The sequence below is a fragment of the Pocillopora damicornis genome, chromosome 1 (assembly GCF_964200805.1).
Source record: "Pocillopora damicornis chromosome 1, jaPocDami1.2, whole genome shotgun sequence".
NCBI classification, from domain to species: domain Eukaryota; kingdom Metazoa; phylum Cnidaria; class Anthozoa; order Scleractinia; family Pocilloporidae; genus Pocillopora; species Pocillopora damicornis.
In genome coordinates this window covers 25,525,310-25,541,969 of record NC_142670.1, presented here as the reverse complement: position 1 = coordinate 25,541,969, position 16,660 = coordinate 25,525,310, and the positions used below count along the sequence as shown (strand labels likewise).

The 16,660-nt window shown below is 36.9% G+C and overlaps 2 protein-coding genes across 3 annotated transcripts; one reads left to right on the top strand and one right to left on the bottom strand.

Annotated features, from left to right (window-relative positions):
• Window positions 1–430: 430 nt before the first annotated feature.
• LOC113681759 (uncharacterized) lies at window positions 431–4,633 on the bottom strand. The gene is made up of 5 exons (XM_089182087.1): window positions 4,318–4,633; window positions 2,839–2,988; window positions 1,558–1,792; window positions 1,338–1,438; window positions 431–663 (listed from the first exon to the last, which is right to left on the bottom strand). Exons 1-5 carry the CDS (start codon window positions 4,631–4,633, stop codon window positions 431–433), a joined length of 1,035 nt encoding a protein of 344 aa, XP_089038213.1.
• Window positions 4,634–6,084: 1,451 nt separating this feature from the next.
• On the top strand, window positions 6,085–9,524 carry LOC113681760 (uncharacterized). 2 transcript variants are annotated; one of them, XM_027198881.2, is made up of 5 exons: window positions 6,085–6,297; window positions 6,884–7,038; window positions 7,587–7,823; window positions 8,282–8,509; window positions 9,246–9,524. In XM_027198881.2, exons 1-5 carry the CDS (start codon window positions 6,146–6,148, stop codon window positions 9,329–9,331), a joined length of 858 nt encoding a protein of 285 aa, XP_027054682.2. In that variant the 5' UTR covers window positions 6,085–6,145; the 3' UTR covers window positions 9,332–9,524. The 2 variants fall into 2 exon arrangements, with proteins under 2 accessions (XP_027054682.2, XP_089055909.1); XM_089199783.1 differs by lacking the exon at window positions 6,085–6,297 and adding an exon at window positions 6,605–6,772.
• The last annotated feature ends 7,136 nt before the right edge of the window (window positions 9,525–16,660 follow it).

The window sequence follows — 16,660 nt, the reverse complement described above, 5'->3', positions numbered from 1 at the left end:
GAAAGCAGGTAGATATCATTTTGAACTTACCTTCGCGAGAGAAGTTCAAGAAGTGTCTCCTCAAAATGGTTTCTAGTTTAGTTTTACTACACCCGAACCATTGTGGAGTTACCCTTGTCCATTCCTTGACAAAAAAGGAAAAAAGAAAAACTTTTCCTAACGGCCTAACTATTTTAAATTATAATACATGTGACTACTCAAATTAAGAACTGTTATAGAATGGGTCCATGCTTAGTGTATGTATATCGAGTTATGGATGCACGCGGGAAGTTTTGGAGAGAACAAGAAAAGTATAAAAGTTGCGAACGATTCAAAAGCATAACCAACGAGGAAAAATCCTAGCTTTGAAGCATTATCGGCTTTACATTGCTATAGGGAAATGTTGGACGCGGTAAGAGCGACAAATAGCTGAAGGATGTAATAATATTAGTTAGGAATGCCATAGCTGATGGATAAGGTATGTTTGCTGTTTCTTTAACCAAGAACTCTGTGCATAATGAAGTGTTGGTGTGCCACACGATGTGCCAGTAAAAATACTGGCATTTTCTGCACTCAATTTCCTTCTGAGAACCACTATCGCATAGCGTACATTTCGGTCTGTTTTACTCCAAAAGTTTGTCGCTAAATCGTTGCACCTTGTTGTTTTACCTTTGAAGATATGGGCTAAAAGATAAAATTGACATAAAATTCAGGAATTTAAGCCTGACTAAGCTCACGCTTGACCTCAGTACAGCGGTTTTTAATTAACTGTCGTAAAACCTAAACCAAATTAACTACGACAGCCACTCAGATCAAAGGTTTGCGTCATTATTAGCCAATGAGGACTCAGAGTAAAAACAGGCAAACTACCAAAAGAACGAGATACGTGGGTGTCCAAGTGACGATTGGTTTTCATTTGGCGTTTGCGTTTAATAGTTTCAGAGCTGAGCATGAGATTTCAGGACCAATCAGACTGAATTAAAGGAAAACCAAAGTAATCCCGAGTTACTTTCAACATTCAATTGAAAATTACCTCATGAAAATTAAATATACCAAAAGCATTCACGTGCGGTAATTGACGGAGATTAAGGTCCCCCTTACTTGAATTTGTTTGCATTAACTTTCTTGTCGTTGTCCTGAAGTGTGCAATATCATTAATTACCGCGTTTCATAATTTCTGTTTTTTGTACTTCGTAATACACTCCTTTCATTATAAACAAATAAGGAATAATAGAAGAAAAGATTACTCTAACGCAGAACATTGTTTTATAAAAATGCAAATTTCCCATTTTCAAACATTTAGGCGCTGGATATGAATAAAAGAAAAGAACAGACAAATAAAGTAGGAGTTTACTTACAATCTCCACCCATGAAGTATTCATTTGTGATGGAATCTCTTTGAGAGGAATTAAAGGGATGCACTCCCGTTGGTTTCTTGCCAGCTGAAGCTCGACCATACCTGTAAATTTCAAACAGACAATCAACTTCTCTCGAGTTTCAACTTATTCAACTAATTTTAAGCTCAAAGAAATGTGGTATACGTGTGTTAATACTGGGATGATTAAAAAGTATGCTTACCTGCTATCTCCAAATATGCTCCAACAGACAGCTTTCCCATAGAATTCTTGAGTGCATTTTATCTTAGTCCAGTAGCTTTCAATCAGAGTCAGGATTCCGGGATTTTTCCCTGAAAGACATCCATTTGATGTCACTTGGCCTGAAATGGTGAGCCCATCATTTTCTTCAGTGTATTTTAAGATCACTCCATCTTTGAAAGTTTGTTCGATCCATTGTGGAGTTACCCTCGTCCATTCTGAGACAGGAAGGAAAAACCAAATTAATAAATTTCCTAACAGTGTGACAATCTCCAAAAAAATAAAAGGGGAAAGTTTCTGAAGAAACTATTGTGCTGCGTCAGTGGGGAAGTATAACAAGATACTTCTGGTCATATCAACTGAGCTGATAATGGGAAATAGCTAAAGAGTTTCAAAAATAACGTTTCGAGTATTAGCCCTCCGTCATTCGCTCTGATGACTTAAAAAAAAAAACTTGGAATTATTATTATATTTGTAATTCCAAATTTGTTCCTCTTATTCTATTGCAGTTGGCCAAAACACTCACTACCAGTTCTTGCCGATTTTGTTTTGTTACATGGTACTCACACAGCACAATAGCTATTTTCTATACGTGCAGAAGTTACATCAAGCATTCAGTCAATCGTGTTCATGAGCATGCATGATAAAGCAATAATATCTTAGAAATAAATTAAAGAAGATTCAAATAAAACAAATTGGCTCACCCTCAGTACATGCCCACTTTCCTGGAAGTTCACGAGAGTTTTCTAATTCTCATTTTACATTTGTTTTTGAGTTATTATTAATATTCTTTCATTTTTATTATCATACGATTTTATTTTTGTAACAAAAAAAAGGACTAATTCTGCATATAGGCAGGTATGTTGCTCTAACCAATACGATCGCTGCATTAGAGTATGTATCTCGCACCAATCAAATTTCTCATTTGAGTATGTGTCTGGCACCAGTTAAATTACCTTGCTTCTAAAAGGTATGTATCTCGCACCAATCAGATTGCCACATTAGGGTATGTATTTCTGCACCAATCGTATCATTAGTATTGCGTGCTTGCCAATGATATCATGCACAAATAATGATATTAACCAGAAAATTTAAGTCCTTTCGGTAAGTGTTATGGTTTGTGGTTATCGCGAGAGTCTCGTTGATTTAAGGTCGAGATTTATCGAGATGAGAGAGGTTGGAAGGTAATTTTTTGGATCATTTCATGAAACATAGCGTTTTTATTCATAATAAATTTAAATATTTGTTCGATCGGTAAACTTACGTCCAACTCCTAACTTGTCACAGTATCCTTGGAAACTAACAAGGGACCCTGCAGGCCGAATCCAATATATACCACTAGAGTCCAGATCTCCATTATCCTGGATATTTCTACACGAGAGGCCAGGTACCGTAACCAAAGACCCTTTCTTTCCTTCATAACAAAACAAAAGCATAAAGGGCAAATTTCTATTATTAGTTTGATGTTTGGTTCAGATTGATGACAGTGTTGGTTGCTTATTGCCTTTGCGCAGAGCTAGGAGATGAAAACATTGTTACATTGTGCTACACGATTGCTTCATGTTTCCCAACTGGTATTCAGATTGATGTTGCGGGTAACATGCGACCGTTAAGGAGTCGATGAAGGATTAAACGAACGAATCAATGGGGAAAAAACAGATCATAAAAAGTGACGAGAGCAAACATGAGGACAGACAGGGCCGATCAAGGCTGTGCTATCGCGCTCATGCACTTAACTTATTTTTAGCTTTTGAAAATCTGTGTTCGCGGCTGTGGTGAGCACAAGTTATTATAACGAAGATAGCAACCTTACACTGTTGGCTAATGAGAGAAATTTTAGAACTCCAGCCAGCCAAGAGGTCGGAGTTCTTTTGCGTTCTTTTTTTTTCTTTGTGCGCGAAAGCAATATGCTTAGCGCAAAGCGATGGACTCTCGGTTTGAAGCAAATAAAAGTGTGGTGTTACAGTAATTTATCTCATGAACATTTATAAAAAGAAAACTGGGTTGATAGTTATTTGCTATCCATTGCTGTATTCATATAAACTTCATTGATTGATTTAATTGTTTCTCAATCGTTTGCAAAATGTCAAATCATGGGTTTCCTACGAAGTTAAACCTGTGGAAACACAAAAAAAGGTGTCAGAGTCACGTTTGATAGTTGTAAATTTAGAGTGGCTACACGTGTTTCATTTCCATTTTCGATTCGCATGCCTTTCCGCATGGTCCTACGATACAGAGTGGTCTATTCTCACTGGGAATTCGAATTCATGCAAACAAAGCTAATTCGTGTAATTTGTTCGGAGAATCAGGGTGCTGTTGACTTCTGTGTGGACGACTTGGTAACCATATTTCCGTTTGAAGGAATATGCATAAGTGAAATTGACACATCCTAAGACCTCAACCAGGAACAAACCTATGTCTTTTATCATTTCCTTTGATTGTTGCTGTAATTTTAATCATGCTATACTAACATTCAGACTTCACAGCTTCACGAAGGGGACTTGCTTCATACATGCTGTCTTTGTATATCAATAAAAGTTTGAATGCTTCCAGAACCTACTGTTAACGATAAGTAACAGCTTTACAATCTCCCCTCTTCTCCCCCCCCCCCCCAAAGAAAAAGAGTGAAAAACCGCCATGACATACAAGGCGCCAGTTAATAACTTTTAGAAGCAATCACAAAAGCGAATAGTTGGCTTCTTCCCTTTTATAAACTATCACATTGCCTTAAATTAGTTCTTACCTCGGTTAGAATTATCAGAGTAAACATGAAATACGTCCCCGTGAAAATTGTCCGGATGACTTTTTCTTGATTCTGAATTCAATTCGCAGGATTTGGTTGCAAGGTTATAATTTAAACTTTGACAGGACGGATCCGTGTTACAAACACTGAAGCAAAACGCCAGGTCTTCAGTTGTTAATGATTTAAAAGCGTAACCAACGAGGACAAATCCTAGCTTCGAAGAATTATCGGCTTCACATTCCTTTAGAGCAATGTTGCACGTGGAAACAGCGACAACTAGTTGAAGGATAAAAATGAGATGAGCTTGGAAAGCCATCGCTGAAGCATGAGATAAATTTGCTAGTTGTGGGTCAAAGTGAGAATCAATCATCAAATAAAAACAGTACGCTAATCGTGATTTTCATATACAAAGTTGATTCAAACTAATTATTTATTCGTGCACCAAAATACGACTGTACCGAAGAAGTCATCGAATGCTTTTGTGACACGTTCATAAACAAAGTACAAAATCCAACGGATGCAAAAAATTAATGAGCCAGAAAAATCGTAGAAAGATTTTCGTATAGCCAAATACTATTCCTTAACAGAGCTGCAGTCCCAAAGGTTGTAATCATTGTATTCGCCATGCTAAAATGGCTGACAAAAATGAAAACTCGCGGAAACATTGACCTTTAGGAATTCTGAAAGATAATCTCTCTTTTCAGACCCAATAACACTGCCGTTAATTAGCTGAGTTTGTGACAGGTCACAGATTTTAAACAGTGTACTATAAACTTGAAGGCAGCGACGAGTCATCATTCCGTAAGCAGATTGCATTCGTTGCAGGTTGTTAATGGCAAAAGCCGAGCATTTCCCAAAAATAAACATTGAAAATATTAGAAAATTCAATCCAAAAAGATATCGATCTGCAACTTAAGTTGAATACATATTGTAATGAAGGTGAATCATGCAATGAAAGTAATTTCTAAGTCAGTGCGCGTGTCTAACTGCGTTAATAGCGTACTCTCTATTTTCATTAGTTTCATTAAGTGATGAACGCCTTTTGGCCATATATCACTTAGAGTCCATTGGCTAGTGCGAACCAGAATAATCCCGAGGAAAAAATCACTTAGAATACAAATTAGTTCGATGACTTTGAGGGGGCAGTTAAGCGTTCTTGGGCAAAAATATTTACCCAATTCATTAAAGTAAAATTTCACGTTGACATTATTCCCTTTTGGATCTACATCAAAAAATTTTGAGGTTTGGTTGCGATTTTGAGATATAAAAAAAACTAAAACTTTTCATAATTCTTGTTTCCCATGTATGCACAGTGGTAGACACAACTTTTTGCATTGGAATACTCAATGATCAATGACTTGGAAGGTAAAGGATGCAAAAGATTTACAAAGAGTTTTAAATGATGTTTTCAAAACTGTTAAGTTACTTTTTGGTGCGATCGTGTGAGTTGCCCCTAAATGGGAATCTTTCATGCATGATTTTGTCTGGATTACCATAAAACAAGTTAAGAGCTGAAAGGCTTGATAATTGAGCAAATCGCTTTTGTCTTTCACCCACTAAAGCGGTTACTGTACCTCAAAGGGCAGATTTGAATTTGACTGTTTTACCAATCGAATAAACCGTTGCACTGATGTGTGACTCGATCTCGTTCAGTAATTGAACGAGCGACCACATTATGTGACACACGAAACTCCTATAGAAAATTCTTTGAAATACTGCGCGTGCAATTAACTAACTTCTCACGTGATCATTATTATGACGTAAACGGAGATAAAACAATCAGAAACAAAAGGAGAAGTTTTCTGATTTCCATGAGATTTTATAGAAGATGCCTTGTCAAATTTCTTCTGCCAAGAACCGCCCTTTCCCTGTTAAGATTGTTCTTACGTCCATTGGAGAAATCGTGATAAGCGATGTCGTCACATCAATGACTGTGCTGGCCTTAAAAGACAAAATTGAGTTGCAATGTGGGATTCCACGGTAAGATTGAGTGATTCCTTTTGAAAAATTCCAATTCCAGCGATCAGGAAGTTATGCTTTAAATCATAATTACTGATGAGGTACAGTTACATCGCTCCATTTGTAGAGGAAATCGTCTCAACGTCAATGTACTATTTATGCACTGGGCATTGTTTGTAAGTTTTCAAAATTGAACGAGCCGCAAGCTCAAGTCTTACTCTCAGCTTGAAATCCTGTTTATTTTCAATTAGATGCAGTGAGCCACTTCCAAATGTATTAAGAATTCTGGCATAAAACTCTGATAGACATTAGACTTTTGAAACTCTCTGCGTAACAAAGCGTTAATGTAAAACAGATAAAAAGTCTTTTGATAAAGGATCCCTTCCGCCTAAAAAATTGGGAGCCATTTGACCTTCAAAAGTGAAAAGCGTATCCTTTCGTCCCTTGTTTGAGCCTGGTACTGAACATTTAATTTTCGCGAGACAAGATCCTGAATGTAAGCGGAAGAGTACAATCGTCTCGTGTCACTGTTTAATTGCTCTTTTCTTCGGCGTATTTTTGTTTCTATGTTTGTAATTTTGTTTTTTTGTTTTAATTATTTTCAAAGGCAATTGCAACGCTTAACATATCTTGATGAACTAGACATGGATGACAGAAAAAAACTGTCCTTCTTCCATGTAGTACCAAACTCCATACTTACAGTGAAATGGTGGCCTGAGTGGGCTTCTCTGATTCAAGCCGCTTATCGTGGTGACTTAAAAAGTAAGTCATTTTTATCTGACTACGTGGTCATTTATGTGTTAATTGTGGACAATTTCTAGTTTAAATCAAAACCTTCATCGAAAATTTGCTGAATAAAGAAATAAAGGCAACATTTATATGCTTACTGGCTCATGGTTTATTTGAGCCATGTGGTTTTTCAGCTAATATGCAGACACATAACACGGTTTATATTTTGACCCAAATCTATAACGAATTCTGTCAGAATTAACAATTTCAGACTGAAACTTCTACAATTCTATGATTTGTGTGGGAGAGAGATCTCAGTTTGAATGGCTGCAATCTTTCGATCTCCTGCTCGTCCTGATTCACATCAAGCTCTTTTCAACATCTACGTTCACTTGAAATGAAAAGAAAATGTTTACGAGATTTATTCGAGGGCTACTATATTGCTTTAGTCTACAACCCTCATTGTGGTGGTAGATGTATGCAGAGCTAAGCGATCGTGACTTTTTCGTGCACTCGCAATATAACGGCTCGCAAGTAAATATGAATGTTTATTAACTGTTTTGTTCTTAATATGAAATCAGACGTGATGGCGTCGCGAATAAGAGTGATGGAGCATAAAGTTGGTTGGTTTAGAGGGGCGCACTTTAATGAACGTGGCTATGTAGCTCTGTACATTGCCTCCCATCGCGGTCATGAGCGAGTGGTTTCCAGACTAATGAGCTTAGGTATTGATCCATGTCGGATGATGCCATCTAGGAGATCGTCTATTCACGTTGCCGTCCTCAATAGAAGAATAACATGTGTGAACCTTTTAGTTGGTAAGATAAGCTAACACACTTAGACTAAACGACTGATTGAATTTTCTCAACTAAGGATTTCCACTTTCGGAACCTTAAATTGGGAGAGCTTGGAAGTATCAGTTTGGTCTCAAAGAGCTTCGAACCTCTTATCATTATGATGGACGAAATTCTTGATTTTCGTCGATTTTCCTTTGTTAAAGTTTCTATTTCATGGTGTTTCTAAGATAACTACGTGGCTTATCCCCTAAGATTCTTAAATTAAGGACACCCGGTCGAAATAGGGGCGTTTGATTGGTTTGGCATAATTAACAACATCACTTCTTTCATCTCTCCAGTTCACAGTAATTTGCAATCAATTTATTGTTTAGTGTGTGTCTGTGTATTTCTAATGAGAGTGAAAGCATTAGGTTAACATTTGCTTTAGCTTTGAAGGTATTTTAGCATGCTTTCTTGCTCACTTTTCTTCATTCATTTAGGAAAGGCGAGAGGTAAGGGAGGTGAGGCAGGCTTACGTGAGAACTGTGCAAGGAGGAACACGTTTCTGAACATCGCCGGTCAACTTCAGTGGAGAGATGGCTGGAAATTACTGGTAATACAGCTCAGGGAGCGCATGGGACGCCGGGAAAAAGATACTTTGAGTAAACGAGATATTCCCCTGCGAGAATTTCAGAAGTATGACTCTACATTTTCGACATATTTAACAGGTAAACAAAAGCACGATTAGGTTATTCGTGTTACTTCGACTGTTTATTAAAATCATTTTGTGACAATTATCGATGACATACCACTTTAAGTGTCTAAGCTTGTCTTCTCTAGATATTTTAATGAGGGTTAAGTGACCGAAGCTCAGTTTTTTCTTTCCTTTCTTCGTTTTGTTTTGGTGCTTTCTTTTGTTGTCACCGTCACGTGAGACATGGATGTCTAGAACAGCAGTTGCACAAGCTGTTTCCTTGAATCTTTTTCCTCCTTTGCTGAAGAAGGGGCTAATTATGTTTTTCACTGACAAAGTCTTTGTATTCTTGCTTATCGACGAATTTAATAAATGAGTTTACATGGTACTTATTAGCTTCCTCCTACCTCGCCTTCAGTTTCTTTTCATCCACTGATTGGCTGAGCACGTCATTTAGATTGTGGCATATTTAGCACCTGCAGTTTGTTTTTTTCGCATTAGCGTTCCTGGCGAAAGTGAGCTTTTCCATCGCAGATTGGTGCCACGAACTTTTTCTTTGTCCTCCATACGAGCCCTCTTCTGCACACGTATTTCCAGGAATCACTTTTTGTATGTCGCATCCACAAAATGTCGCATAAATGGGTGGTAATACCAATTTAAGCGTACCTTATCTTAATCGATATTTATTTATACTTTTATTTATTAATGTCCTAATTTATTTATTTATCTTCCTATCTGTTGCTTACATGTATTTATTAATTTTTCAATAGGGCCTCTTGGCAGGATTTACCTTTGCACAGTTCTCCAGAAGAACCCCCTTCAATGTCGAACTTTCATAAAACCTTGGAAATTTTGAACACATTTAGAGTTAAAGATTTTGAATTCTTGCTTTTATTAACCCACCCTATAAATTACGTAAAGTAAACAAATGTACCTACGAGGAACTAACAAGATGAGCATACCCAACTTTTAATTGAAATTAAAACTTTCACATTGAAAGCGGATTGCAAGTTATATCTCTATAATAAATAGTTGTTTTTCACCCAAATTATCTGTCGATCTAATTTCTTGAGTATTTGACTGACCACTTCATCTGAAAAACTGACAAACAGATAAAACGATGAATAGACGAACAGATTGCATAACGAGACAGAGAAACACAATCTCCTATGCACATGTCCCAACAGATGTGTCTAATACTGTATTTATTTTCTATGTGAAGTGTTTATAATACCTTTTCCTATTCTCGCTTAGTTAAACCTGGCTTCGGGTCGTCCTTTTTTTTTTTTTTTTTTACAGTACGGTACAGGTGTTGAATTTTGTTTTCGGGCTTGCTTGTTGTTATTTCTGGCCAGGTTAAATTTAATCACGCGTGCTTACAATAACAACAAGTTAACTAAGAATAGACGATTCGATATTTATCGATCACTGCTGGTCAAAAATTTTCCAGTGAATCAGCTACTCTATCTCGAGCACCTGCCGCTACATGTATCTTCGGCAATCACCAAACGTCTACCATCATAACTCTGTATGGGCAGCTTAGAAAGAATTCAAAAGGGTGCATTGCAAGCTTAACTGTGGTCTAAGTTATTACCACTAAGTCCTAAATGACATTCACTAACTCAAAAACTTCCATCGTGAAATTGTACTCATCTCGAGTTTCACACTATCAAGCAGATCAGAAAAAATGAAAGTATTAAGGGAAAAAAATACCTTCACTTGATGAAAATTGAATTACCTTGAAATTCCTCAAAATTCAAGATGATAAAAAGCATCAAGGAAAGTAAAACAGGCCGCAGGAAGCGGCTAAAGCAAACGAAAATTGTAGGGGTGGGGGGGGGGGGGAAGCCGATGTTATCGATTGTTTCTCCCTTCTAATAATCATGAATGCTTTGACGCTTCTTTGCTTTATAACAGAACAGAGCAAATACGGGAATTTCTATTTTTTTGTCTAGTTTTTCATTTTATTTTCGTGAAAAAGTAACAACGTTTTCGTTCAGAGTTTTCAAGAGGATTACCTTTTTTCATTTTGTTCTTTTCTCCGAATCCTTTACCGGAGGTGTAACGTTTGTATCTACTCCTTAAGACAGTACTGGGATATCTAACATGAAAGGCAAAGTTTAAAGTGATCATGACGTTAACAGAAAAATAAGAGAGTATCATGATATTCATGTAGAAAGGCGTGATGACGGCTTGGAGGGAGTCACGATGTTTTATATTAGGAGGGAGAGGACTTCATTTAATTTCGCCGAATTTTGGGCAATGTGTCCACCAAAATTCGCAGATTTTGCATCAGTTGATGGTTTTACACAACAAGTCTTTACGCTTTTCTTTTCTTAAATGTTCATTATGACGAAAATAGAAGATTATTTTCAATAAATAATTAACTCACACTGCTTATGGCTGAATATATTACAAAATTCTATGCAACACTCCAGGCATACGATTTGATTATTATTTTGGGCTAATTGCGCACGCGTGGTGGCCATCTTGTCCACTATTTCAGCCACTGATTTATCCAAATTCACCCGTCTGCCATCTCGATCACTTAAAACAATGAATCCTTTCGCAATGCATCGTGTCTTCCTTTTCTTCTTCTTTTGCGCAAATCTAATTGTAGTTGAAAGGAAGGGAAACTTGTTATATTCAAAAACTAATTTATTTGTAAAATTTGCAATGAAGAAAGAGGAGAATCGAGGGGAAGAGAATAAAGGGTTTAACGCCGGTACTGGAGAATTGTCAGTTGAATCAGCGTTTAAAGCTAGCGTCACAGCTAAATAAAATATCTTTACGTACTGTTCTGGTTGAATGAATGATATCAATACTGAGTCGTTGACGCTGTAATCAAATGGTACATACCGCGTTTTGATGTGTCCAAGTCAAGATAGATTGCGTCATAGGAAAGTATACGTTTGTTTCGAAAGATCTGAAATTGTTTTAGTTTCCGTAGTTCCGCTGTCGAACCATTGACACCCTCTAAGACGCTTTCCAATAGGTTGTAACGATCTGCAGAATCCCAAATGCGATTATTTTCATAATGTCTATGTATACATAAACTTCATTTATTATTTATGTATTAACTTCATTTTTTTGGATTTCATTCCTATTTTCATTGGTTCAATCGAAAAAGACCGAAATAAAATAAATTGTAAATAAAAACTCAGGGAAAAATTTCCCCTCTAAAAGAAGATGCACGTACCATGGAGAAAATATATTGATGTGGCAAGCTTACGTGCGGAATGCCGATTTCTTTTCAATTGATTTTGTTGTTGCTGTTATGTATTTGTTTCCTAATTTTAAACTTATCTCTTTTCTGCTAGCCTTTTCCTTCTTCAGCTTTTGTTTTTGCTTTTTCACATGTCTTATCTTGAACGTAACCTATTGCAGAAGGAACACCAGCTAGTTCAATCCATACTGGCACCAAATGATAGGACTCTGGGTCAGCCGTGGGTAAAGAAAAAAACAAACCAAAATTAATGTATTAAAGCAGACAATCTCACTCCATACTTGATGACCAGAGAAAAAATAAGGTGAGCAAAATCATGCGCCTAAACAACAATTAATGCATATTTTTATCTTCAATCAGCCGAATACTAAGAATAGAAAACACTTCAAATAAGACACACATGACATTAAAGAACTATCTCGTGTATAATTAGTCTCTGTAATATACTTTTCATAAGCAATTAAAGTCTAATGGGACCAGCTATGTCACGAACACCTCCAATCTTCTTTGTCAACTCCAGAAATGGTTGCAAAGATCCCATATATGTATATATATATATATATATATATATATATATATATATATATAACTAACTGCAGACAGTACTGTTTCGGCCTTCTGGGCCTCATCAGTGCAGTGCTGATGCTAGGATGGAGGTAAGGCAGTAAAGCCACCCCAAGTGTTCTCACACATGTGGGATCACTTAAGCCATGCCAGAGTGCTCAAACTAGAAAAACTAGTGAGCATGCATATATATATATATATATATATATATATATAGGAAGTCTGCAAGTCGATTTTCGCGTGGAACAGTGCTCAATACGTTGAAGCAGAGCAGAGTAAATATTATGAGAGGAAAAAAGGACGCAACTACATTTCCCGACAAGCCTGTTTCGTGAATCGCTTCACTCTTCAGGGGTTTAATAAACTTTAATAAACTAAAATTTAATAGGGGTTCTAAACCCCTGAAGAGTGAAGCGATTCACGAAACAGGCTTGTCGGGAAATGTAGTTGCGTCCTTTTTTCCTCTCATAATATATATATATATATATATATATATATATACATACATACATACATACATATATATATATATATATATATAAATATATATATATATATATATATATATATACACAAATAAATGTTAAAAAAGTGTTCTTGTACATTACATAAATTTCGTTATTTCAAGCACTTGCTTCTCATCAAAATCCATAGGCATTGTTAAAAATTTTAATTTCTGTAGACCTCGACCGACTTATGCAAAGCTTGTTTGGCATTACGCTACATTTCTGGCAGTAATTGTCATGGTGGTGAATACATTTTTCCGAAACTAAGTTCTGATGAGAATAGTCTTGTTTCTAGCAGCTCAGCCCAAAACTTCAAAAAAGTAACACAAATGAGTTGTAAAAAATTCATTTAACGGATCCACAAATTAAACGAATAAGATTCAGTAACAGTTTCATCTTGACCGAAGTCATGTTCACGGGATCCGTACTCAAAGGATGCTTCGTTATCTTCTGTGATCCCAATTCCGTGATCAGCACGTAAACAGTTACTTCCTCCCCCACCAATCATCATCACGGATCCATCACCACTATCCCAATCACACCAAAAACCGATCTTCAAGGCACTTTGGATGTTTCCATTGCAGCTTGCCTGTTGGAATCCTTCAGTTGACTTATACTGTCCACCATGCTGAACATTACAACTCCCCAAACACCTGTCACTGAATCCAAACTTTGCCATTTCTAAAGTCTCCGTAACTAGTACTTTTCGATCGAAATGTTTGTGTGCTCCAAGTTGGCTCATACAGATTTTTGCAACTAAGGCCAACAAGATCCAAGTTAGGTTTGTTCGCTTCTTAAAATGGAGGGAGGTAAATCTTATTGGTTCTCCTTTCCCGTAAAGAAATCTAATCTGACTAATTCCGTCGGAACTCATGATTTACGATTCATGATTCATGATTTATGTCTCCGTCTAAAAACAAACTCTGTAATCACATCAACTTTTCTGATCTGAAGCACTGGAGGAAAAACGTTTAGCCATTTATTGGCGCTGCTTTTAAATTGATATACAATATATTTTGCAATAGTCACAGAACCAATGGCGACTCAAGTTCTGTAACGTCATTAACTTGCAGGCGTGGCTTATCAGTACGTTCTTCAGCTTCACTGGTACATTTTGAAACGTAGAAACATGAAAGATGAAATTTAAATGAGAGATGTTCGATGAATTAGTAAGTGCAAAAAATTAATAATCGCAAAGACGCACTCTTGCCCAGCAATCGATAATATATTTTCCAAAACTAGACATGAAGTAAGCGAAATTTAGAAAAGGATATATGAAAACAAAGGAGAAAGGACGTGAATACTTAGGGTGATTCTTCAGGAAAAAAAAAAAGTATTTCTTTACCAATGTCCGTTTCAAAAAATGCAATATAAAAGATATGTCACCTTGCTTATTTGTGAGGTATGATGGGCTAAACTTACCCCATTAATGCCTGTACTGGCACTAATCTGGCGCGTCATTTCATGGGTTCACGGTACATTTTGCAGCTGCTGGAAGCAATCGTTTTTAAGGGAACACTTTAAAAATACTTGATAGGTAGAAAGTCTTCTGCGAATGGAACAATTCGATATATAATATGTGGGAAAATCACGAAAATTTAAACGACATCGACTTTAAACGTTCCTCGAGTTGTTCCTTTTAAGGTCATAATATGCCTCCTCGAATAACGGGTTTGTGCACGCTTTTAGCTTTATCTTTATTTCCCTTCGAAGAATTATTTTGAATATCCCCAATTTAAAAAGGATAAATTGTACATCAAAATTATGCAACAAAGAATATAGGTCACAAAAAAAGCTTAAGACAATCGTTCCTCTTCACCAGGTCCATTAATTAGAAAAAAATACTGTGTTCTCGTAGCGCGCGCGCGCTTATTCGCCTGATAACGTGATATTTATGCACAGTAGAGGATGCGCCGTGCAATACTGAGGAATCACCCTAAAATGGAAAACTGGACCTGACAAAACAGACGGAATAATTTACTACATCATAACAAAATTACTGACGCTTATTAGCACAGACTACGTACACCTATTTTATAGTGAGAGAAAAGATGTTAAGCTTCGTATGAGGGTTGGACGCTCTAAGTGATGGGCCCCTGGTGGTCAAGGAGGCAAGTTGGTGCTGTAAACCTCTTATTTTTACCGCCAATATTGGTTTAAAAAATTTGACACTGAACATTAATTTACCGGTAGGGATGGAAAGACCGTATGACTCGGACAATTTGGGGGAAGAGATCGCCACAGTTTTTTTGCCCAAAAAATAATTACGTTCTTGGAAATTCGGAGTATGACGAAAAACGTAATAAGTAAAGTAAGGAATAAGTCTTCTATTCCTCCTCCAAAACGCCCATACCTATGAATTTTTCTTCTATTATATTTGCCTCCCATTTCAAAGTGAGTGAGGTAGGCTAAGCTTCCGCCATACATAACTTTCTTTCCATTTGGACACTTACTTCCCATATGAATATTATAATTACATTACCTTAAAGAATTGATTTTCAAGTGACAGCAGGTAAACTCCGTTCTTTATCCCACCGTACTTACAACTCCAGTCGTTACACGAGTTTGCAGCTGAAATACAAAACAACGCCAAAAAAGAACAAGCAAAATTAGTGTCAAAGGTTGAGATAAGACAACTTATAAGGAAAATGAAATGAAAAAATTAAATAATTCTACTCACACTCGCTGGATATGAGATGACGGGCGTCGTTGGCTATATATCATCTCATATCCAACGAGTGCGAGAGGAATGATTGTTTATTCGGTGTTAAGCACTTCGTTGGCTATTTAGTATCTCCTATTAAATCGCTCACGTTACCGGGGTAATATGGAGCAAATTATATGTTCTGATTGGCTACCCGAGCGTTCAGAAGGAGCCCATGTTTCCCACTCGGAATTCCCCGCTTTGATCCCGCTGGCAAACCGGCAAAGATCGTAATTTTTGGACATCAGCGATAGAGTCACAGAAAGCGGCAGAAGACAGTCAAAACGAAGGAAACGTAGACGACTATGGTTGGTTTATTGTGCTATAAAAACAGCTAGCTTTCTTTCCCGTCTTTTGAAATAAACGAGTCTTGATTCTTGATAAACCGACGATCTTTCTGCCATACTATATTCCCCGTTTTGATCCCGCTGGCAAACCGGCAAAGATCGTAATTTTTGGACATCAGCGATAGAGTCACAGAAAGCGGCAGAAGACAGTCAAAACGAAGGAAACGTAAACGACTATCATTGGTTTATTGTGCTATAAAAACAGCTAGCTTTCTTTCCCGTCTTTTTAACTAAACGAGTCTTGATTCTTGATAAACCGACGATCTTTCTGCTATACTTGATAAATTATTCATTGACTAAGCTTGTTTTGTCAAGACGGCCGGATTTTAGCCTTTTTTTTTTTTTTTTTTGCATTTTTATAGATCTTGACTTCGTCCCGGCCCATAAATTCGCAAAAAAAAAACACTTCACTGTTTTAGGAAATACTTAAACAATTATTCACCCTCGGTTTCAGTGGTTCGCTGTGTTTTTCCTTTGCCCCTTGGTGCGTCAATTTTACCGTCCGTAATTGGACGGCGTTTCCTTAGTTTGAATGCGCTGCTTCTTTCGTTAGCAGAGCAAAACTGACAAACTTGTCACTTAACATTGAGTTTAAAAAGTGTGTATATATATATATTTTTTTTTTCACAAGTTTTTTAAAACAAACAAACAAGTACAATACACATACACGCACACTCGCAGCAGGCGATCTCTGTCGGGTGATGAGTTGTGTTATCTATAAATATCCGTTTTTTTTCGACGGGACGGCGTGTTTAAAACCTTGCTCATAGTTCACTTCTATTGAGGCCAACCTTCAGCAGACAAATGACTTATCTATATTTTTACTCCTTCTTAAAGC